We start from the raw sequence: 22,564 nt of genomic DNA, 5'->3' as shown, positions 1-22,564 counted from the left end.
TCCTCCTCTTCCTCCTCCTCCCGCTCTTCCTCCTCCCCTCTCCTTCCTCGCCGCTTCCCCAGGCACTCTCCCGGCGGCGGCAGCTGCGCCGCCAAAGCCCCGGGCCCCAGCGGCCCCCCACCCCTCACTCGCGCGCTCCCACACTGCCTCCCCCCTCCCTGGGGGAAGGCCTTTTAATTTATTTATTCTGCTGGGACCTAGGTGGGGGGCTTAGCGGGCGGGGGAAGGGGTCTCCCCGGGCTCTACCTCCACGGCTGAGGCTACCCTCTGAGCCGCGGCGTGCGCCTCGGGCCTCCACAACTGTTTCTAAACTGCCAAGACCTGAGGTGGGCGCGTGGGGGCTCGGGGGAAAGGACTGGGGTTTTGGGGTGTGTGAGTGAATGTGTGTGTGTGTGTGTGATTGTATGTCTGGACGCTCGAGCCCCGTGGGGAGGCTAGACGACTCAAGACGAGTTGCAATCGAGGTATCTACGCTCCAGCTTCCTCTTCTGCCCCTCGACCCCCTCCCCCGCCTCCCCCCCGGAGCTGAGCTGGGGAGGGGAAACCAAGATTTTAACCAAATTAGCATTCACATTCCTGGGAGGATGCAACTCTCGCCTGGACTCTGGCTGATAGAAGCCTTTTGCTCTGTTTTTATTTTTGGAGAGGAGCGCCCTGTAATTGTCCATAACACATGCTTCTCTCCACCGCCCCCCCCCCCACTCCTTCCTGCAGCCACCAGCGGAGGAGAGAGTCCCCCTTTTTTGCATTTATCTTTTCCTTCCCCTTTCTTTATTAAAGGTCCGGGAGTGGCGGCGGCCAATCAGCGCGCGGCTTCCATTTTGTGAGTTCAACTCCGAGGCTCCTGGGCTTCGCGAGGACGCAGTTGCAGCCCCCTGTGCCTCTCGTGTCTGGCGACCGAGGCGAGGGAGCCGCCTCGCTGGGGCTTCGTAGTGGTGTATTTCATATTGGGGCTCTTTTTCGGGGTTTGTAATTTGGCCGTAGGTAGGTAATTGGCTGGAGCAGGGCGGCAGGGCGCGGCAGCCAATCAGCGCTCGTCTTCTATAGGGCTTGAGTTATTAGACGCTGATCTCAAAACATCCTTCATCAGACACCAAGGAGAGGCCAACAGATGAGGGGAGCCATTTTTCTGCAATGGAATTAAATGGCCAAGTGGGTTTTTCCTTTGTTGCAAATGGGGAATGTTTTTCCTTTGACTCCACCATCCAGTTCAGGACGCCTCAGTGTTGTGTTTAACATTTGTCAACAAGCTAAAGGACTCACTATTGGAAGAATGAAGAAGACTTTTTAAAAAGATCTGGATTTTTCCTTATGACTTGGAATCCATCTTTGTCTTGTATAACTAGGTCATAGCACACCATTAATGTCAGCAGTTAACAATTTTGAATTCCAAAAAACCTAAGTAAATGACATATTTAATTTTTTTCCTCTTTTTTTCTTGGGTGGGTGGGGGGAGCTTGGAGCTATCTTAATCTGTATTCTCTTGACTGAACAATAAATTTTTAAATATAGTTTCCTCTATTAAACACTTAAACCTGGCCATCTTATTAACTCCTTCTCTCTTTTTAACAAGGTAATGTTTTAAATGTGTAGTTTTAGGACTAGCGAAATGGCAGCAACAAAAAATTGTAAGCAATTGTTACTCTTAAGTTTTTAAAAACCTTTTACATTGTAAGTACCCAATCCATTGTGTCCTTATGCAGTGCAGTTTTCATGTTAATGTTGCTGAGATGTCCTTAATTTTCTGAACCTTCATCTGCATGTATGTCTTTGTTGCTCTTGTCTATTATAAGCCAGTTAAAATGCTCTTAGACGATTTTGCTTTTAAAAAGCTAAGGCTTGAAGCTTTTGAAAATGTTTACAGCAATAAATGCTAGTCAGCTTTCTTCCTAGTAACATGTACACTTTCTTTGAAAATTGATCAGTTGAAAAACAGCTCTGTTTTTCTCGTCTTGGTAGAGGGGTGGGTGAGGGAAAGGAAGACCTCTTTGTGTAGAGACTGAAGCCGTCACAGGAAACTAGATTAAAAGTGGAAAACAAGTCCTAGCTGGTTCGAGCCAAACACCAACGTTAACTCGCGGGTATTTTCTATGGTGGATGGGATGGCCGTGTGTCTTTTTGCCTTTTGTTTGACTTGACTGTGTTTTCGCCTTTTGTCTCTTAATGACGGTCACACCATTGCTATATCGAGAGCAGTAAACAGCCCTCAGCGAAGTCGCCTTTTGCCAACCCAACCCTGGAAAGTTTGCAGAAGTGGAAGGAACAGAAAATGCCATGAGAGTGTAACTTACAAAAAGGTAACAACAACAAAAAGGCACCACCATTCCCCTAAATATTCCCAACTAAACAATCCCCCCCCACCAAAGATATTTACAATAACACCTCCAAACTCTCCGCCCAGCTTGATCTTCCAGACTCCATGGCACCGGGGTGAGCGGGTAAGTTAAAAAAAAAAAAAAAAAAAAGTTCCTTTTGCCCCTTCGAGGAAATTATTTTATTTTAGAGCAGGCCAAGGGCTGCAAATGTGTGGGAGCTGAGGGGAGAAGGAAGATTCTGGAGTTTTATGTTTGGCAGCCGGATCGGTGAGGGGTGGGGGCCCGAGGAGGGCTCTTGGGACCTTTTTTGCCCCTTCTACCCAGGAGGAGAGAAGAATCTCCCCCAACGACCCGGGGCATTCATGGAGCCGCCTGCGCTCGTCCCTCGCTTTTGTAGGTCTGAGCCTTGGTGGGGAGAAGAAATTGAAGTGCTTTGGAGATACGGGGGCGCAAAAGATGAGGAAACCTCCCCGCCCCATCTAGGGCCTCCTTCCCTTTTGATTGTGGGGGTCTCGCATTCGGTAGCCGGCTTTTCGGGGCTCCAGGGCGCGCCTGCGCTTCCTAAGCAACAAAGGACAAAAGGCCGGCGTCCATGTTGGCACCATGACGCAGCATCTCTCCAGCCTGCAGCCCGCGCGCCGCCGGTTCTCCCGGCCGCGCTCGCTCCTCCCTCCCAAACACGAGTTTTATTTTAAGGTTCAGAGCAGAGCCACAGGCTGGGGCCGGGGGCGGGCAGCTAATGGCGGCTACTCTCCTCTTCCTTCCTCCCTCCTTCCCCGGTTGTCGTTGGGCGCCCGGAGCAGGCAGTGGTCCCTCAGCGGGGCCGTGTCCCAAGGACCCACGGGGCACAGCGCTCCGAGCCAGGGGCTGGTGGCGGAGGCCGTTTCGGGGGTCGCTGGCCTGGGGGCGTCGCGCTCCGGGGCTCCCGCGCTCGCCTCCGTGGGGCGAGGCGGCCAGACGGGCGCCATTTCGCGCGCCACCCGCGGCTCGGGCGGTGGCGGCCGCTGCGCGCCAGGCGGGAGGTGGGAGGGAGGCGGCGGGGCCAGGGGGAGGGGAGGCCGCCTCCCGCGTTCCAAGCCGCTGCCTGTGTGGACGCCCCTGGCCGGGAGGCCTCGACTACCAGCGCAGCTGGCTCCGACCCCGCGCCACAATCGGGGGGAGGGGGGTGGCCCGCGGGCACGAGGCCTCGCCCCACCGCCCGGCCGCGGGTGTTTTTCCTTCTTCCTCCCGCGCGGGAGCCAGTAGCAAAGGGCCACGGGGCTGGTCTGGGCTTCGACGTGGATCGGCCCCTCCGGAGGCCAGGTCCTGACCCCCAGCTGCACTCCCGAGCCTCGGCTCCCAGGTCTGGCTCCCAACCGCCCTTTGTTAGCCGTGCACGAAGCGCCGGGTCGTTTTTTGTCCCCACTTTGGGCGTGAGGCCCTCACGGAAGCCACCGACGCCCGGATCTGGTCGTCCAGGGCACGCTCTCCAACCCAGCCCTCTAGAGGCTGAGGTGGGGGGTTGGGGCCTGGGAAGGTTCTGCGGGCCTTCCCCGAGGCCCCGGGGGCGGAGGGCTCCCAGGTAAATCCTCACTATAGCCCTTCTTGGGAGAAGGGTTGCGGACGGGGCAGGCCTTTGGAAATGCAGATGAGTGGCCTCCTGCTGCTTGTCACCCGGGCTGAACCTTCGTGACTCACCCACCATCCCCCCTCTTATCCATTGCGCAGTGAGGACTGCCTTGGCAGCTGGGAATAGGGTGGGGGAGGGGTGATTTGTAAGTCTCCTTTTCTGTCCAGGAGATCCTGTCCAGTTTGTGGCCATCAACTCCCTAACAAATCCTCCCACTTCCCTCCCCCCCCCCCAACCTCCCAGGCTCTTGGCCAGAGACGGGGCAACAGGCCATACCCCCAGAGTGGACCGTCCTCTGGACAGCAGGAGCAGGCCTAGTTTGACTGTTGAGAGTCCTCCCACTAAGGTAGGTGTAAGCCCTTTTGCAGCCTGGGAGGGAGATTTATTTGGGGGGCTTTGGCCTGGAGCCCCGGTTGGGCGTACACCTCAAACCCGCTAGGCTTGTTCTGCGGCCCCTCCCCCACACAGATGTGTGGGACTGTGTGAAACCGGCTGCCTGCTGGGTTCATCCATCCCGCCTGTCAGCTTCTGTTGTCAGAGTTTGGGGCGTGGAATTCTCTGCTGTATTTAGTAGCATAGGACAGGCTGCATTGGCAAGTGTTTCCTAGTGGTGTGTTTTGTGGTGGTGGGAGGCCCCTGGATGCCTTGAAAGACACCGTTTGCTGCCCAGAAGCAGGGCCTTGCCGTCTTGCCCCCAGTTTGGGCGTGTGGGGTGACTGCTTGAGCTGCTAGGGAGGTGAAACAGGACCTGTCATCTGAGCCAGCTTCCTCTGCGAGGAAGAGGTTTCTTGACTCTTCTCCCACTTCCTGGGAATTCCCACGATTCCCTCCCCACCCCCACACCAAAACGACCCGTTTCTAGAGTCATACAAACCGGCTAGCCATTTACCTGCAGTACCTTGCATGTGCTGCCGTCTCTGAGCCCACCTGCACACGTGGGTGTAGGTCAGTGATTCTCAAACTGGAGCATGGAGCACTTTAGAACTGACTCAGTAGGTGGGGACTGAGGACTTGCATTTCTAACATGCTCCCAGGTGGTGGTGCTGCTGCTGTCAACTGGAGACACATTTTAAGAACCTGTGGGCTAGCTAACACCTGGGGTGTTGTGAGGATGCAAGCTCTGTGCTTGGCAGAGTGGTTGGCTTCTTAATAATGGCAACTCTCTCTTCTAACGCAAGCTGTCTGCCTAATTTCCCAGTCTCTTTTGTCTCCCGGAAGCTCCACAGCTGGAGATGGTATGGCCCTTGATCTCTGACCCTCTCCCCCCTGTGGTCTCTAGTATGTAATGACTTTGATGAACCATTTGGGGTTTGAACTGACTCTCCTTTGGGCTGCAGATCAGCCCTGCCCACTTTTACCTGCGATTTGGGGGAGCCTGTAAGGGCTTGACCCTGAGGTTTTGTTTGGAGTCATTGTGGTGCTTAATCAAGAGAGGCTCTTAAGGCTGTGGGCTTGAATCTCCACTGTGCTGGTGACCTTGGGCGGGTCTCCTGTGTAAAATGATGCATGCTGAAAAGGGTGTTGGGAGGATTATTTGCCATTAAAGGGGCTGGCCTCTCATTTAGGCTTCACACTAGTCGGCCTCCATTCCGATGTGGCTGCAGGGAATGGAGGCTGGGTGAGCTCCTCCCCACAGCCCACCCCAGAGCACGTGGCAAGGCCTCAGGGCAGAGGGGAAGACTGGCTCTCCCTGGGAAGGGAGCCAGCGTCATTCTTCCTCTTGTGTAGTTTGAGTTGTGATCATGGCCTGCCCCCAGCTCCACAGGCTGTTCCATGAGCTGTCTTAATTGGGGGTCACCCACCCTCCGAGAGTATAAGTGACTCGCCCAAGGTCACGAGGTCACCACCAGCAGCCAGGAGAGGGTTCCAGGTGTCTTGACTTCCAGCCCAGCGACTGTGTCCATGGCACCCCCTAGCCCCAGCTGTCTGGGTTATTTTGGGCTCCCTCCCATGCCAGCTGTCTGCTGGCATCACTGCCGGGAGCTGGGAAAGCTGTCTGGTTGAAAGTAACCCGGAGGTGCTGTAGGCTCTTCTGGCTGCCATGCCTTCACCTCTCCAGTCCCAGATACGCTGGGTTTGGTCCATCTTGTCCTTTGCCAGGAGGAACGGCATGCACCCCACCACACCTGTCACTAGTCTCCCTTCCCCCTACCCAGGGTGAGGGGGAAGCCTCCCTGTATAATTTGATGAGCCTCTTCCCTCCTTCCGCACTCAACCCCAGACCTAAGGTCTAACTTCCGCTCTGCCTTTGATGAAACCATTCAACTCTCTTGATCCTCAATGACCTTTGTGCCGCCTGAGGATGTCTTGTGTCCCCTTTGGATAGAGTCCTTGACGCTCCTGGGGCAAGGGTCTTTACCTGCTTTGGGTGGCAGATTGTTAAATGATTTAAATCCTCCCCTTTCAGCAGCTGCCTGGAGGGCTACAGCCAGTTCTTCCACTCCCTCCCTGGGACCAATTAGAGAGCAATTAGGTGCTAAACTGGCCTGCTTGTGATTCTTGGAAGGGAGAGGTGTCCCCATGACCCGGAAGGATTGTCATCAGCTACCTCCTCCCCTCTTATATTCTCTTTCACCTCTTCTTTCTAATTGTGTGTTCCCCCCCACCCAATTACCTCCTGGGGACAGGGAGGGACCAGGCAGCCTGTATGTCCTCAGGCTGTCTTTCCTCCTTGCCAAGAGGGTAGCCCTGCCCACAGGTCACCCAGGGAGCGAGGGGCGGGGCCTATCCTGGCACCCTGCCGGTGGGGCTGCCTAGAGGGCCACGCCAGCGGAAGGGCGTCCCCAGGCAGGAAGGCCGCTTGACCTGCCTTACTACTGGATGCCACGGTCAGGCCTCTTCCGGCCCATCCACTGAGAGAGAGCCCCGTGTGCAGTGCGACCTTTTGGACCCTCTGGGTGGAGACACAGCTTTTGCCTGGACTGTAGAGAGCGGCACCCTGTTATTTCAAGGCCAAGGCCACCTCAGTCAGTGCTGTCTCCAGCTGGCAATGACCTTGGCAGTCCCTGCCCTTCTGGGAGCAGTGGTCTCTCTGCATGTGAACCAGGAGAAGGAAGTTAGCCAATAACCTTTTGAGCTCTTTCTGATCTGGCTTTGTGAGGGGAGCTTTTTGTACGGCAGTGATTCCCCAGACCACCTCCTATCTCTGGGACCCCAGAGATATACTAAGAGAATAGCTTAGTATATGAAGGCTCAGCTTCTTCAGCCTCACGTGGAGTAGGTGACCCTCAGGTGTGTCGTGACCTTGCAGGATGATCTGAAGCACTAGGGAAGTGGAAGTCATCGGCACTGTCATAACTTCCCCATCCTAAGCTGTACTGGCCGGACTTTGCCCTGACAAGACAGAAGTGGATTTGGCCCCTTCTTTCCTGGGCTCCGTTGGCCTTGCTATGGCACGGGCCAAATGAGTTCACCCCACAAATGCCACCTGGCCAGCTCCCCTAGGCTTCTGTGTCCCAACAGCTCTATGGAAGAACCAGTTTAAAGCATCTTTCGTGCCTTTCTAAATCTCCAGGAATTCCTGGAGAATAGGAGAACTGGGTCCTCAGAACGTCTCACAGGTAAAGAAGTAGGGCTCCCAGGCATGGGGGTGTGCCCAGTTCCTCAGCTGGCTTGCCTGGCCTGGCTGCCTCTGAGGAAGATTCCAGCAGCTGGCCTAGCTGCTGGCTATTTTTAGCTACAGATTCAGCCCCTACACCACTGGAGCCGGGTCCAAATCAAACATGCTCCAGACCAGCTGGGGCTGGGGTTGTGCCAGCCTTTTGGCCAGGCAGGGGTGGGTGGGTGGGTGGGCTGTTCTGCTGGACCCAGGCAGGGCTGGGAAGACTCACTTTTCCTCTTGTTCCCTCCCCTCAGCTTTGTGTAAGTGGTTCTGTCATAAATCAAAATTGTAGCCCATTTCTCAGATAGAGAGAGTGGAAACTGAAGTTTAAGGATTTTGAGGCTAATCAGGAGCCCTCCCACAGGCTCATGAGATTAACCCAGTTTCAAGTGACAGTTTGCTCAGAGTGGGGTGACCTTTCTAAGTGAATTCCCCCCAGGCCCTTTTCCAGATGAGCCAGCCTCCTTCCCTAACTGTCTTAGTCCCTCCCTGAACTTTAGGGTCCCTGCTGCAAGGTCAGGCCTGAGGTGAGAAGCCTGGGGCTGGCTGCAAAGGTAAGTAAGTGGTCCTCCCCTCACTCAAAGCCCTCTTTCATCCTCTCCCCTCCTCCTGTGGTCCTGGGGTCATTTCTGACATGTCTCTGGACCTGGTTTCCTCCTTTCCTACCAACCTCAGGTTGCCTCACCAGCCAATCACAGCTCCTCCCTGGTCACCAGAGAGAGCTTGAGGGCCCAAAACGGCTTGTTCAGGAGTCTTCTGTCCAATGCCCTGGTAGCCCAGTCTTCCATGATATAATCCCAGTTACCTTGGCAACCACGTCTGGCCTCCCTCCTCACTCCTCATCCACTGCCAAATCTGCTGATATTTTCCAGCCACCATGCATTTGCCCAAGCTGAGTACTGATCTACGTCCATTGGCCCACCCTCCAATCCTGCCAAGCTTCGTTCAGGTGCTACCCGGCTCTCAACCTCTGAACCCCATAGGAGCTCTGGTTTCTGAACTGAGCATCTCTGAGCTCCTTACAGGCAGGAACACAATTGCCTCTCAATAAACTTGTGTAGCAAAAAAAAGAATGAGTTGCTGTAAATTTGTCTAGGGGTGCTTGACCCAGCCGATGCCCTCTGGGTGACGGGGTAGGGCTTCTACCCAGCGACCTGGAATTGGGCCTTTCGTCTTCCCAGCTTGGGCTCTTTTTGGGCTCCCACAGGCGGTCGCTGCTACCCTCTGGTGGTCAGATCCTGCCTTGCATCCACTGAAAATGACCGGGCACTTACGGAACTGCCAGGTTGGCAATTTCCTCCCCGAAGTAAAGTTTACCTCATCTTTGCTGAGAACTTGAAAATTGGGAATCTTCAGGGTGGGATTGGGGCAAGAAGATCCTGAGTCCAGCCAGCCCCTCGCTGAGGAAACTACCAGCTGGGAAGACCCTGCCCACTCAGCCATGCCCCAGTCAGTGCCTGTCTTGCCACTCAATTGCTGCAGGGGTCCGTCCCCTGCCTCTCCTGACCAGTGGTCTGGCTTGGGTAAAAGAAGTCAGCCTAGTGTCACAGGGAATATAGTGAGTGCTCAATAAAGAGCTTTTTTGGTCGGGGAGTGAGGGTTGGGGAGAGTCTGGGATGGAGGACGTGGGGCAGCTGGCTGGAGAACAAATGTCTGGGTAGGAGTTATCAGTCTCCAAAGTGGACTATTGGGGGCCCCAGCTGATTTCAACTAGAGCTACCCTGGCTTTCCCCGTCCCTTCCTCGACGGTGTCTTGCTCGGTTCACGCCTACGGCCCCTGGTAGAGGCTCTCGCTAGCGTGGTTCGGAGCAGCTTACCTCCCGCAAGCCGCCCGCGCCGAAGCGATCGCCCAGCAGAGGGCGCCAGAAGTCTACCTTGCGTTCCTAGGGAGGTGGGGGTAGGTAAGCGGAAACGCTATTCCCCACCCCCAACCCGCACCCACACAGGCCCCCGGAGGCCCAGACCGGTGGGCAGAAAACCACCGTGCCAGCATTTTCCCTGGCATCACCAACCTACCTCCTGTGGGGAAACAGGTCACAGGTGGACTTCCCCCAGGTCACACAGCTGGGGCGGGACAAAGCTGGGGTACTTTATCCGAAGCTTGAAACCAAGGCTCTAGGAACCCGTGTGTGTGTGTGTGTGTGTGTGTGTGTGTTTTCGTTGGGGGGGGTCAGTCCGCCAATCAAAGAGTCGCTGTCTGATTGGCCAAGCCGGCCAATCAGAGAGCCCCTGCCAGAAGGCGGAGCCTGCCAATCGGGTGGCCCGCAAAGAGCGACGGAAACGATCGGATCTTGATGGTGGGGGACTGGGCCGTGATGGCGGGGGAGGGGTGGGAGCTGCGCTTGCGGTTAAGCATTTCGTTTCTCAGTTACCTCAGTTTCCCTCCAAACGAGAGGCGAACGCCCCCGGCTGGAAGGAAAGTGAGGCTCGAAGTCTGCCCGGTGGCTGCCTGGCGGAGGCGGTGCCAGCTCCGAAGGGGCGGGGCGTACCCTAGCCCCACCCCTGGGGCCCGCCCCCTCCTCGGAGCGCTCAGTCTCAGATCTCTGACCCGCGCTCTGCTGTCAGTACTGCGGGCTCCGGGCTATGGACGCCCCCGGGACCCCGGCCCACACCGCCGCCCCAGGCCTGGGTAGGAAGGAGCTGAAGATCGTGATCGTGGGCGACGGCGGCTGCGGCAAGACCTCACTGCTCATGGTGTACAGCCAGGGCTCCTTCCCCGAGGTGAGGCCCGCCGGGGTGGCTGGAGGCGGGTAGGCTGGGGGAGGTGGAAAACGGACTTGGGACCACTGTGGGAAAAGGACGGTCCTCAGTCTGTGCCCGGAGCCCGGAGCCCGGGTCCCCGGCCTGCGCGCAGAGGCGGCCGCCACCCCAGGGCTCCCCCTCGGGAATCCCAGAGCCCAGATGGGTGAAAGTGGAAGTTTCGGGGAGTCCAGCGGGACCCTGGGACCCCGCTGCATCCCTTAAGAACCAACGCGATCCCTTCTCCGACAGCGCTACGCCCCATCTGTGTTCGAGAAGTACACGACCAACGTGACCGTGGGCAACAAGGAGGTGACCCTGAAACTCTACGACACCGCCGGTGAGTGCCTGCACGCCGAGGGTTTCAGGGTCCTCCCGGAGGGTTTTCCCCGCTGGGACATCCCCGCCGGCAGGCCTGGCCGCCCGCCTTGGCGGGGCCCTGACAGCCCATCACTCCGGGAGGCCGCGGAGGGGCCCTGGCTGGGAGCCAGGTGACCACCGCCTGGCTGGTGGCCTTGGAGGCCTAGGGGACCTCAATCGCCCATCTGTAAAATAAGTGAATTTTGAACGAAGTGAGCTCCTGGGCCATCACCCAGCGCTGATGTGCTGAGAGTCCTCGGCTTGGTTCCTCTCCAGTGGTTCTAGAAAATCGTGGGCTTCTTTCTGTTACGCCTGTTGCCAGGATTCCGTGTTACCCGCTGTGGTCTCTTAAGATTCTGTGGGCTGCAGATTTGAGTCCCCTGGTGCTAGGATTCCGGGGGCTGCAGATTTGAGTCCCCTGGTGCTAGGATTCCGTGGGCTGTATGCTTCTAGGTCCTATGCTTCTAGAATACTCTGGGCTACAGATCATAGCTTGTGACTTCCAAGAGTCTGTGGCCAACAGTCCTGAGACTCCAGGGTCCTGTGGACGCAAATTTTGATTCTTACGTTTCTGGAATGACATGGGTTACAGTGAGTGATTCTGAAATCCTGTGGTCTACAGTTTTGAGCCTGTGGTTCTAGGATTCTGTGGATACGGTTCTGTGCTTTCCTGGTTCCCTGGAAGAAACCAGGCACAGAGCTCTAGGGAACATCAGAACGGGAGGTTCTTCTGCCACCAGCAGCTTCTAGTGGATTTAGGCGGCTTGCATCTGAGTCATTAGAGTCCCTGTGGTTGGGGGAGGGGTGGGAGACGTACAGCCAATGAGAGGATTTGGGTAACACTGGTGGGTCGTGGGGGCTGCCTACCCTCAGGGAGCTTCCATCCTGTCCTGGCTACCCTCTGGGCTGAGTTAACATTAGGGAGCAAAGGTCAGGATCCCCAGCTGGGGACTCACCCAGCCTCTGTGACTCAATGCGTGAAACCATGTTATCAAGTGCCTGCCCTTTCCCCAGGCAAGCCTTGTACTTAGCAGGTGAAGTCTCCCACTGGCCTTCCAGCCAAAATCCAGACACACCCCTCCCCCTCCAAAGCTGCCAGTAGCATCTCTCACTCCACCTGGAGAGGATCAGGAAAGGGGCTGACCCAGCCCCAGACCCCAACCGCTGTGCCTGACTTTGGCAGGCTTTGCTGTGTGGGTGTGTCTCCCTCTCTGCAGTGGCCTCTAAGGACCTCCCCCTCTTGTCAGATGAGGGCCATGCTGGGCTGCCCCCAGAACTGGGCCATGCTTTCACCCCTTGAACTGGGAAAGCTACTGGCTTCTGAGGAATTCCCAAGGGTGTGGCTGCAAGAGCAGTAAAAATTGTGGTATGTCTGAAACACTTGGTTTCACATGTTTCCTGTCCAGCCCCAGGGAGGGGCAGGTTCATTAACTCCACTTTGTGGGTGGAGCACTGACGGCCCCCCAGAGAGTCAGGGGAGTTTTCACTCTCTCCTCCTTCCTCTGCCCTCAGGGTGTCTTCCCAGTTCACTGTTCACCTAAGCCTCCTGCATCGGACCCAGCACTTCTGGTCTTTCTGGCCTCTCCCAGAGAAAGATGCTCAAAGAACATGTCGGGGTAGATTGTCATGTGCAGGTTCTAGAAAGCTTCTACTTGGTGTAAGAAAGGATTTGCTCAAAGAGCTGCTTTGGGAGGGACGGAGGGAGCTCCGGCCCTGAGTCATCAGAATTGTTCGACCACCCTGGGCCCTGATCCTGCCTGTCCATGTGCTTTGGAGTCAGACCTGGGCTTTGATGCCGGCTCCCCTGCCTGGCTGTCATCAGGGATGTCTGGGCCTTGGTTTTGCCATCTGTAACCAGGCCTAAAATAGTGGTGAGGAGTAAGTCAGGTCCACGTGCTGTGCAGCACCCAGCACAGGGGCTGGGAGAGGCTTGCTAAGTGTTGTCATTGTTATTTTTTAGCCTCCCCCGCCCCCATTCAGGCCTGCTGAGCTCTGGGCCCACCCCACCCCTGCTTTCCCATCATGACTCTTCCCAGCCCTTTGAACCTCTCCACGGAGTCTGGGAGACTAGGCTGGCCCCACAGGCAGCAGGACAGTGCGGGGAGAACTGTGGCTGCTCCCTCCTCAAGGGTATCCTGCTGGGACAGGGCTGTCACAGGGCTTGACCTGGGAAGCCCGCTGGGGAAGCCCGCTGTGGGGAACTTTGTGAAAGCGAGACTAGGTCATTCCTTTTTGGTAAGCCAGTACCCAGCACGGTGCTCGTCCTAGAGTGAGGCTTGTGGAATGAATAAAGGATAAATCTGGATGCAGATGTGTCCCTGGAGAAGTCCTGTGTGATAAAGGCAATGACATTCATCTCTACCTGTGGGGTAGACAGGTATCAGGAGAACATGGCAGAAAAGGATGGCTAGGTGACCAAACAGAGAAAGATAGAGTGGGTAAGCTGGAGATGTGTCTAGTAAAGGTTGTAGAAGGTTCTAGAACCTGATGGGCTAGACCCCATGGCAAAGGTGGGGAAAGGCGGGATGCAGGGAGGCATCTTTCCAACCAACCAGTGGTGACCAGAGCTCTGGGATGGGTGGCCCCCCAGAGGCTGAATTTCTCCACACCCAGGACCTGGCCACAGGGGCCCACGTGGGAGGCCAGTCTAGTGACTTGTCTTCATCCTGCGGAAACAGTTACAGACACCGAAGCAGCAGGAGGGTGGATGGAGGGGTGACGGAGCGCTCAGTGATCTGAGGTGAAGGAGGTGGGGGCTAAGAGCACCCTTTTCTTAGCAGTCTTGCCTGCTGGCCCTGACACCCTCAGAGGCAGGAAGCTGTGGTGAGGTCTGAAGTTTCCTGGGCAAGGGGAGGCGGGGTGAGGTGGGATGTTAAGACACCAATCAGAAATGGAGTTATCTGGGCCTTGGGCTGGGGTGGGGATTTCTCAGGGAGGTGGGGCGCTGTGGTCCCCTTCCCAGCCTGAGATGGGAAGAGGAAAAGCGGGGGCCAGAGGACTTGATAAGACAAGGAATCAGGGACAAAGGGGTGTCTAGAAACCAGGAGCACTGGAAGCTCAGGGAGCCGAAGCTGTGGGTGGTGAGAATGCGCTCTCAGCTCGGGCCCCGCCTACTCCATTCTCTGGGGAGGACGTGCAGGGGGCCGAGTCCCAGTAGCACTAGTAAAAGTGGGTTCCTCTTCGGGCAGCTTCTCCTTCTCACGCTGCCTGCACCCTTCCCATGACCAACACTTCAGCCAGAGCTGGGACCCGCCTGTCCTGTGTCTGTCCAGCCAGCTGATTTGGGTACCACTGTGGCCTGAGAACACCCTCTCTCTTCCACCCAGCTTTGGGCTTTAGAGACCCCTGCCCCCAGAAAGATGACTGTTGCAGCAAAGCTCCTTCCCTCAAAGGAAATACCCTCTTGTGAAGTGAGAGCCTCACTTCCTCCCTGCGCCACAGACCTTCCCTCACCAGAAATAAAGGCCTCCTTCTACACGGAACTCTGGGCATTTTAAACATCTGAAGCCTGTCTGCAGTGGCCGGAGTAGGACCCCTGGGTGCCTGTAGACAGGTGACTTGGCCCCTTTAAGCCTTAGCACCACTGTGGGTAAATGGGGAGGGTAATAGTATCACCTGTAGCTGGAGGCCTCCTAAAGCTTGTGGGTCTAAAGATCCAGGGTCAGAGCCCCCACCCAGGCCCTCTGTCCCTCGGAAATTTCTATTTCAGCAGTAACCACAGTGGCAGCACCTCACCTGTGTCCAGCATTACTCAGCCTAGAAGTCCTTGACTTTCAGTATCCGGCAGGGTTCTCATCCCCTTTCCAGGCAAGGAAACAGGTCACAGAACGTGAGTCAGTGCAGTCTGGCACTCATGACTCACATGGGAGAGTTGTCTAGGACATTGCACCTCTCCCGAGATGTGAGGTCACAGCACCCAGAAGTCTGTCATCTGCAGGCCCGGTCCCTGTGTGGAAGCCCACACTGAATCCCGGGGAAAGCCACGCCAGGCACAGTCAAGCCAGGAAAGCAACCTGGGGGGGGAGGTGAGATCTGGGTGAGCCAGAGTCCCTCTCTTTCTTGAGATGCCTTTGTTGGTAGTCTTTTCCTCACCTGGTAAGGACTGGGCTTGTAGGATGAGGCTAGCTCCCTACCCTTTGGGGTGGACTGAGAGAAAGGCACCCCAATAGTCCTGCCGATGGTCTTCTGTCATTTACAAAGCTTCCTCTGAGTTATGTGACCTTGGACAAGTCACTTTACATCCTCTGTGCTTCAGTGTCTGCATCTGTAAAATGGGCATAACAATAGCCCTACCTTATAGAGTCACAGTGAGGAATGATGAGTCAATGCAGGTAATTCTGGCGGGGCCTCTGGCAGATGATGAGTGAGCACGGCATATACATTTTGCTGATGTTAAACATTTTATTATCATAGGCATCTAGAGTTCACCTGCTCCTCACATATCTGTTTCACAGATGAGGAAACTGAGGTCCAGATGTTAATTCGCAATTGGGAAGGCTGGGGAAGGCTTCCTGGGAGAACTGGCACTTTTAGAGTGGCTTTGCAGGCATCTGACCTTGGACTTGGGGACTGCGTTGGCACTCCAACTCTCAGGGAGCCTGCTTATGACCTTGAAAGATGTCCCCCTCAGCCACGTGGGCTCCTAACAGGAAGAACCCTCCCTGCCCAGCTTGCGTCCTGGGGCAGCTGCTTAAATTAACACAGGTGATGGCGGTGCAGTGACCTTGCAAACGCTGAGAGCCATGGCGGTTACCATCACACTTCCTTCACCCACTCATTCATTTCTTCCTTCATTCACCAAACGTTTACCAAGCTCCCGTGTCCCAGGAATAACAGGGAGCCGCACAGAGACAGCCCCTCATGGGGGAGACAAAAAAAAAAAAAAAAAAAAAAACACCAGAAAAATAGTGACATCAGGTAGTGATAACGTGCTAGGAGGAAAAATAAAGCCACGTTTGTAGGTGGTGGGACAGACCGGGAAGGAGGCTGTTCCAGAGCAGTTGGGAAAGATGTCTCAGAGGAGGTGACACTTCTCCAGAGACCTGAAGGAAAGGAGGGAGGAGCCATGCTGCTACCTGGGGAAGAGTCTTCTAGAAGAGGAGGGAACGGCAAGGGAGTTGTTGTGGAGGTGGAGCAGGCTTGGCCTGATTTCCTCCCATAGCCCTCAACAGCTCTGCTGAAACCATCACAGCTGAAATTGCCAAAACCAAGGGGCACCTCTCAGCCCTCGTCTGACAAAGAGTCGAACAACTTCAAAACCACACCCAGCTGATACTGGGCGCCTGCCAGCTGCCAGGAATCATTTTTGACAGATGTGACCCCTGCCATCAAGGTGCTTACAGTCCACAGGGACACAGACAGTGAACGAGGAAATACAGGAGTACAGACTGGACACTCAGGGTGGGGAGCCGGCTGCCAGCGGTGAGGGGAGGCCTGCGGAATGAGCTGGCAGGTGAGGGAAGACAGGTGTGTGAGCACAGCAGGCCTGTCCTACCACTGCTTGTCCACTCCCGCCACATTTCAAAAAGGGGGGGAGAACACGTGCTCCGCCACCGTTACAAGCCGCACCACACATGGTAGAAGCCCAGAACCTATTTTTGCACAGTGCAAAGCAGAATACAGCATTGCTGTGTTTTTGCGGAAGGAACACCCAACTTAGCTTGTAAAGGACTGAGGTTTGAGTCCTGGCTCATTCACTGAGGCAGTGACCTGGGGCTGGTCACGTCACTTCCCTAAAACTCTTGTTTCTTTCTCTGTAAATGGGGTGTTCCTAAGTTCCCCGACTCAGCGGTTGCTATCCGGATTTAATTATTTGTAGAGAAAAGCATTCTGAAAAGGACATCAAGTACAGGGTGGTATTATTAAGTAGAAGTCGAGACAAGGCGATGATTCTGCAAAAGGAAATAATGTGGATGGTCAGTCTGAATGACTGAAAATAAAATGCTAGGAAGAAAATGGGAAAAATTAGGGAAAAGCTTTCCAGGTATGGAGAACAAGTGCCGAGGCTCTGAGACACAGAGCTTGGTGGATTTGAGAAACCAAGGAGGGCACCTTGACTGCACTGCAGGGAGTGAGGGGTGTGGAGGGGGGAATAGGGGCAAGGTCGGTGGGTTCCCCCCCCCATGTGGACGGACCACTATGTTTGGATTCTATCAAAAGGGCAACAAGGAGCCATCCAGGGTGTTTCAGTTGGGAGGAGGGGGCAGGATTTTACTTGTTTTAAGATCCATCCTGCTGCCAGGTGAAGGATGGATTCATTGAGGGGCAGCAGGAGACCAGGAAGGAGGTGGCATGGGAGACCTCCGGTGGCTTGGCTGAAGATGGTGCCATGCTGTCCAACAGAACTTTCTGCAGTGGTGGGAACGTTCTACACCTGCGCTGTTACAGTGGCCGCTGGCCCTATGTGGCAATTAATCACTTGAAATGCAGCTAGTGTAATGAAGAATCTGAATTTTTAATGTTAATTTAAATAACCACATGGGACTAGCAACTACTCTACGGGACAGCAGAGGTCTAGAAAGACATGGACAAACATTAGGGGAGGGGACAGTTTGGGGACAGAAAGGGGAGGAGATGCGTAGGAATAGCATGCTGAGCCGGTTTCCCACTGTCTTATAAGGATTTCTCCAGCTTTGTGGCAAGGAAGGCAGGAGGGTCTGAGTGCACTGGGCCCCGACTACCCCTCGCCCCTTCTTCACTGCTGGGGGGACTCTGGCTGCACGACAGCATGGAGTCCTCCTGGCCTAGCCACCGTCATGACTGTGGCAGCCATTCACTGCACACTGCCAGGGGTCCCTGGGTAGAAGGGGAGTCAGTGGGAAGAGGGTGGCTGTGCCCTGTCATCAGTGGGGGGCCAGAAGCAGGACACAGGATGTGGCCTGTCCATGCTCAGTGGAGAGGCCTTTGGCAGGGAGGCTGTGCAGGGCAGGCTGGCGCCACCGGGGCACCCAAAGGCTGGAGGGAGGGATGGGGTGGGGGATTCCTGGTCCTCTCTGTCCCTGTTCAATGGAAAAAAGTCGTTATCCCTTTCTGTAGAGGTGGCTGGGAGGTCACCAATGAAAGGCAGTCCGCTCTCCCTGTGGGAGTTTTTCAGAAATACTGGGCATGACAACTAAGTGCGGCATGTGAGCCTGGGCCTGCTTCTGGACCCGGGAAACAGTACTAGAGGACGTTATTGGTGAGATCTGAACACGGCCTGTGGACCGGATCGCTGTTGCTTTGCCGAGTTTGGTAGTTGTGCTGTGGTAGGTGAGAGGACGTCCCTGGTCTTAGAAACTCCTTAGGGAAGTACCCCTGCGTGAAGAAGCCCAGAGTCTTCAGTTGCCTCTGAGAGTGAGTCCTTTGTGCTTTTTCTTTTTTGTTGTTGTTGCAATTTTTCTATGTTTGAAATTGTAAATTAAAAAATTAAAAAAAAAAAAAAATCCACACCCACTGCTGCTCTAGCCCAGCCTTGGGCTCTGAGTCCATTGGTGCTGGGGAGGGCTGAGCATCAGGAGCTGTCAGTTCTCCCCAGGTGAGGCTGACGTGGGGGAAGGGGGGTGACAGCGGCTGTGGGGGGTGGACCTGGGTGGGGAGTGTGCTTGTCATCTCCAGCTGTCTACCCCCGCCAGCATTTGCGGGATGGCAGGAGTAATTCCACCTGAAGCCATGCACCTCTCAGCGTGAGGGGCACCCTCCCTGGTTAATTGAATCTTTGGCAAGGCGGGGATATGGTTTCAGAGTCTGTGCTTTCAGCCTGAGCACCGGGGCGGGTTGGGGGGGTGGGGTGTCTTCAGCATAATTGCTAGCAGCTTTTCCAGCATGTACTCTATAATCAGGCCCAGCTCTGAGCACCGCCTGGGTTTTAGCTCCCATAATCTTTGCTACCTTCCAGGGCTGCCACCTGTTTTTCAGATGAGGAAACTGAAGCTTAGAGACAGGAGTCACTTGTCCAGGACACCCCACCCCCTTGCCCATCTGAGCCCAGACAGGGGACTCGGGTGAACAAGGGAGGGGTGCCTCCCTGACCCCCACCTGCTCTCCGGTTTCAGGGCAGGAAGACTATGACCGACTGCGGCCCCTGTCCTACCAGAACGCCCACCTCGTGCTCATCTGCTATGATGTCATGAACCCCACCAGCTTTGACAATGTCACCGTCAAGGTGAGGCCTGTCTCCCAGCCAGCCTGCCTCTGGGGCTAACGGCCACGAATCTACTCCCAGCCCTAATGCCCAGCCTCTCCCTCCACAGTGGATTCCTGAAGTCACGCATTTCTGCCCTGGGACACCCATGGTGCTCATTGGCTGCAAGACAGATCTGCGGAAGGACAAAGAGCTGCTGCGGAAGCTTCGGGCGGCCCAGCTTGAGCCCATCACCTACCTGCAGGTCAGCCAGGGGCCGCTCCCTTCCCGTCCCCCAACCCACCACCAGGAGCCAGCGTCCTTGGGCACAGCCACAGCCGGAAAGGCTCCCAGGCCTTTGGCCTCTGTGCCCTAGTGGCCTTTTGGACAGCTGAAACAAAAAGGATTCTAAGAATAATACTTTTAAAATAGTGTTGACAGCCCACTTATCTGAGCACTTTACATTACATACCTCATTTAATCCTTATAACCCTGAGGCGAGTACTCTTAGGTGTTCCCCATTTTACAGGGGGCAAATGAAAACCCCGAGAGGTTAAGTAGCTTGCCCAGAGCCCCATGACTAACCTGAAGTGCGGCTAGGAAGCTGTCCCAGTCACTCTGCCTCCCAGAGTCTGGGACATTATCCACCATCCTGTCCCGTCTACCCGATGGGGAGGCCCTTGTATGAAAGTAGGCTGCCCCTAAGCGTCCTGGGCAAAACCAAACCCCATGGTTTTCTGGGTGAGGCACAGGAGAACAGAAAAGGAACAGAAAGGAAAATAAAATTTAATAAAAAGACTAGCATTAATAAAGTAAATTTGTTTTAGAAATAAAGATATTTTTTAGTCTAATAGCAGGCTCAGTTGCCTAAATTATGCTTTCGAGAGGGAGAGAGGTACGTTGGAAGCCCTTGCTCTCTTGGGGACTTCAACTATTCTGACAGGCCTGGCAGACACAGCCCCCAACCCCAGTTCTCAGAATTCTGCCCCCATTTCTGCCTGAGGCTGGACAGAGGGTGCGGTGGAGGCCAGGATAGCCCTTAGCCAAACAGACCCTTCTGTTCCATCCACACACACTGGTGGAGGCTGGCCCTGGGATGGAGAGAGGGGCACCACACCAAGGCCTCCACCTCCAAAGAGCCCCCAAAGCCAGCCCCAAACCCACGAAGGGCTGTCAGAAGGCAATCCGTGTTCCAGGCCCCTCATCTCATGCTGGCACCTCCCCCAACCCAGGGCCTGACAATCTGTGAAGAGATAAAAGCTGCCCTCTACCTGGAATGTTCCGCCAAGTTTCGGGAGAACGTGGAGGACGTCTTCCGAGAGGCCACCAAGGTTGCCCTCAGTGCTCAGAAGAAAGCACAGCGGAAGAAACACCAACGGCCATGCCTGCTGCTCTGACCCCTGCAAGGCGGGCCATATGGCCCTCGGAACAGAACTGACAGGGCTCAGGTGCCCAGGCTGCTCCCTGGATCCTGCCCCTCCCAGTTTTCAAAGGGCACTTGGGGTTGGGTGTCTCCAATGCCTGGTGTCTGAAGCCTATGGTGAGATTCTTAGAACATTCTGGAGCTCCCTCTTTTCCCAGCTAGGGCTCTGACCATGAACTCACCTCTGGGGTCCCACGGGAGCTGTGGCCTGCACAGTGGTGGGTGAGGGTGCCTGACTTAGTCCGTCTGTACTCTAGAACTGGCATTTGTCCCCAGGACTCAGGAGTGCCTCTTCACACCTTCCCCCCAGCCATACGTGTCCCTTTGCACTCCAATAAGGTACTGAAAGCCTGTGCTTGAAATGACAAACTACACTGGGTATGTGGGTAAATGTGGATTTGGCAGCGGTCCCCACGGCTCCCCCAAGCCTGCTGCTCTGGTGTCAGCCGCCTCCCTGGGCTCCCAAGATAGGCACAGCTGTATCCTCCAGCTTCTTGCTTCCTTCCCCCAGGAACTCTGGGGTCACGATGGGGTTGGGCCTATCAGGAGAACACAGGCAGCAGCCTAAATATGGGTGCCGGCACCACCCCCACCCACTCTGCCCCTGTGCCCCACACAGAGGACTTCAGTCGCAGCCTTCGCCTCTGCTGCCATCTTTCCAGAGCTGAGCGCACACGCGCAAGAGAAGAACCTCTCAGAAAGCAAAACGAACACTCTGGAGCACCCATCCAACCCCAGCTCAGGGTCTCCTCACCTGCGACACCCCCCACTGCTGGATACGCGAGATGAAAAGTGACATCAGCCCCTGATCTTGGGCTGGTCAGTTCTCTCTACAGACTGTTTGCCTGTCTGCAAAAGGATGGCACCGGCTCATTTAAATAGTCATCAAGCTCCCGCCTGCCCCTCACAGCCAGCATTTCTGTCAAGATGTGTTCTGGAGCCTAGACCATCCTGGCCTCCTTTAAGAACGGACTTCATCGATCCCCTGCCACAGATACACTGAACATCGTTCCAGAAGGTCGGGTTTGGGGGAACCAGGAGTTTTGAAACAAGTGCCCCCGGTGATTCTAATACCCCCAAAGATCGAGAGCTGCCTGGTTCCTGAGTGGGCTCAGGATTCAGCGTTACCTAAGATGGGATGATGGCTTAATGTGGCTCCTGCCTCAGCCCCCGCCCTGCCCACTGTTGTGACCCCCACTAAGCCTGCCCCTCTGTAAAGTCAATGCTAGGGGAGAGATTTCTGAAGTCCATCCCACCCCACTGACATTCCCCACGGCCCTGCCATGCCCTGGGGACACAACAGAGTGTTCATACCAAGGACCTCTTATTCTAGCAGAATCCAAGGCCTTGTGGACAAATGATGGTCTAGGACAGAGGTGAGCAAACTCGCCTGTGTGCCAAATCAGGCCGCTGTATATTTTTGTAAATAAAAGTTGTATTAGAACACAGCCATACCCATTCATTTATGCATGGGCTGCTTTTGCCCTATGACTAACTGCAGGCTAAAGTAGTTGTGACAGACCAGCTGGCCCTCCAAGCCTAAAAGTTACCATCTGGCCCTTTACAGGACAGGTTTGCCAAGGCCTAGTCTAGGGCAAACCCAAGTACCTAAAAGGCCAGGTGGGAGGCCCAAAGAGTGAAGTAGGGCAGGGACGAAAGGGAGTGGTGGGGCCTGCGGCAAACCAGAGAGCAAGCCCACCACCCTAGAGAGGCAGCTAAAGCCAGCCATGTGCTGCCCTGTGGGGAATGTTGCCAAGTCTTTCCATTTTTCTAGGGAAAGTAGGAATCTGGATTTTTATGTGTAATCTTACTGGGGGGAGGGGGAATTTCATATTTTAAAAATGTAATTAAAAAATCAAAGCATGGCTGTGGACACAGCTGTGAACTCTGGTCAAAAGGGGATTTGTAGGGAAGCAGCTAAGGGCAGCTGATGCTCAGGTATGGGAGAAGGGGCAGAAAACTCAAGCAAACCTTCATCCCGCCACCCCTGAATTACAAATCTAACATGGGGTGACCTGCAGACTTGCCCCTCAGACTCTTCCCCCCATTCCAGAATCTCTGAGGTGGACGGCTGGGTAACCTCCATGCTGGCTGAAGCCCCAGTCAGCACTCAGGGTCTTGGTTCCACTCTGAGTACTCACTGCAAGATTCGGGAAGGTGGGTTGAGGGGTTAGGGGTCAGGAAGCGCCCAAGAGCAGACCCAAACTTTCATCATTAAATAAAAACCCTCACACCACCCAAATGATGCAGAGGCTGGGATGCCCTCTGGTGGTGACCCTCAGAAAACCCTCCCAACCGGCCCTCCCCTCCAAGTTGCTCCAAGGGCCAAGAACCCCAGGCATCAGGGAGGTAGGGCTGCTTTCCCCCGGTGGCCAGCAGGCAGGAGACGCGGGAAGCACAAAGAGCAGGAGGCACAGAC

The 22,564-nt window shown here is 55.4% G+C and overlaps 1 protein-coding gene across 14 annotated transcripts; it reads left to right on the top strand.

Annotated features, from left to right (window-relative positions):
• The first annotated feature begins 3 nt into the window (after positions 1-3).
• Positions 4-21,593, top strand: RHOF (ras homolog family member F, filopodia associated). 14 transcript variants are annotated; one of them, XM_088801036.1, is made up of 9 exons: positions 36-326; positions 781-823; positions 2,197-2,297; positions 4,168-4,270; positions 10,091-10,246; positions 10,517-10,604; positions 18,655-18,764; positions 18,853-18,987; positions 19,955-21,593. In XM_088801036.1, exons 5-9 carry the CDS (start codon positions 10,109-10,111, stop codon positions 20,117-20,119), a joined length of 636 nt encoding a protein of 211 aa, XP_088657162.1. In that variant the 5' UTR covers positions 36-326; positions 781-823; positions 2,197-2,297; positions 4,168-4,270; positions 10,091-10,108; the 3' UTR covers positions 20,120-21,593. The 14 variants fall into 14 exon arrangements, 4 of the variants coding, with proteins under 4 accessions (XP_088657162.1, XP_088657161.1, XP_088657160.1 ...); XM_088801035.1 differs by lacking the exons at positions 36-326; positions 781-823 and adding an exon at positions 837-1,152; XM_088801034.1 differs by lacking the exons at positions 36-326; positions 781-823 and adding an exon at positions 837-1,402.
• The last annotated feature ends 971 nt before the right edge of the window (positions 21,594-22,564 follow it).

Source organism: Rhinolophus sinicus, chromosome 9 (genome assembly GCF_057876585.1).
Source record: "Rhinolophus sinicus isolate RSI-liver-muscle chromosome 9, RSI-T2T, whole genome shotgun sequence".
NCBI lineage: Eukaryota > Metazoa > Chordata > Mammalia > Chiroptera > Rhinolophidae > Rhinolophus > Rhinolophus sinicus.
The sequence above is the reverse complement of the archived record's forward strand: the minus strand, read 5'-3'. Positions and strand labels throughout refer to the sequence as shown.

Coding starts and splice junctions, on each gene's coding strand:
- RHOF (XM_088801036.1), top strand. CDS start 10,109: ATGGACGCCCCCGGGACCCCGGCCCACACCGCCGCCCCAGGCCTGGGT. Junction 10,247..10,516: donor GCCAGGGCTCCTTCCCCGAG/GTGAGGCCCGCC, acceptor CTTCTCCGACAG/CGCTACGCCCCATCTGTGTT. Junction 18,988..19,954: donor AGCCCATCACCTACCTGCAG/GTCAGCCAGGGG, acceptor CCCCCAACCCAG/GGCCTGACAATCTGTGAAGA.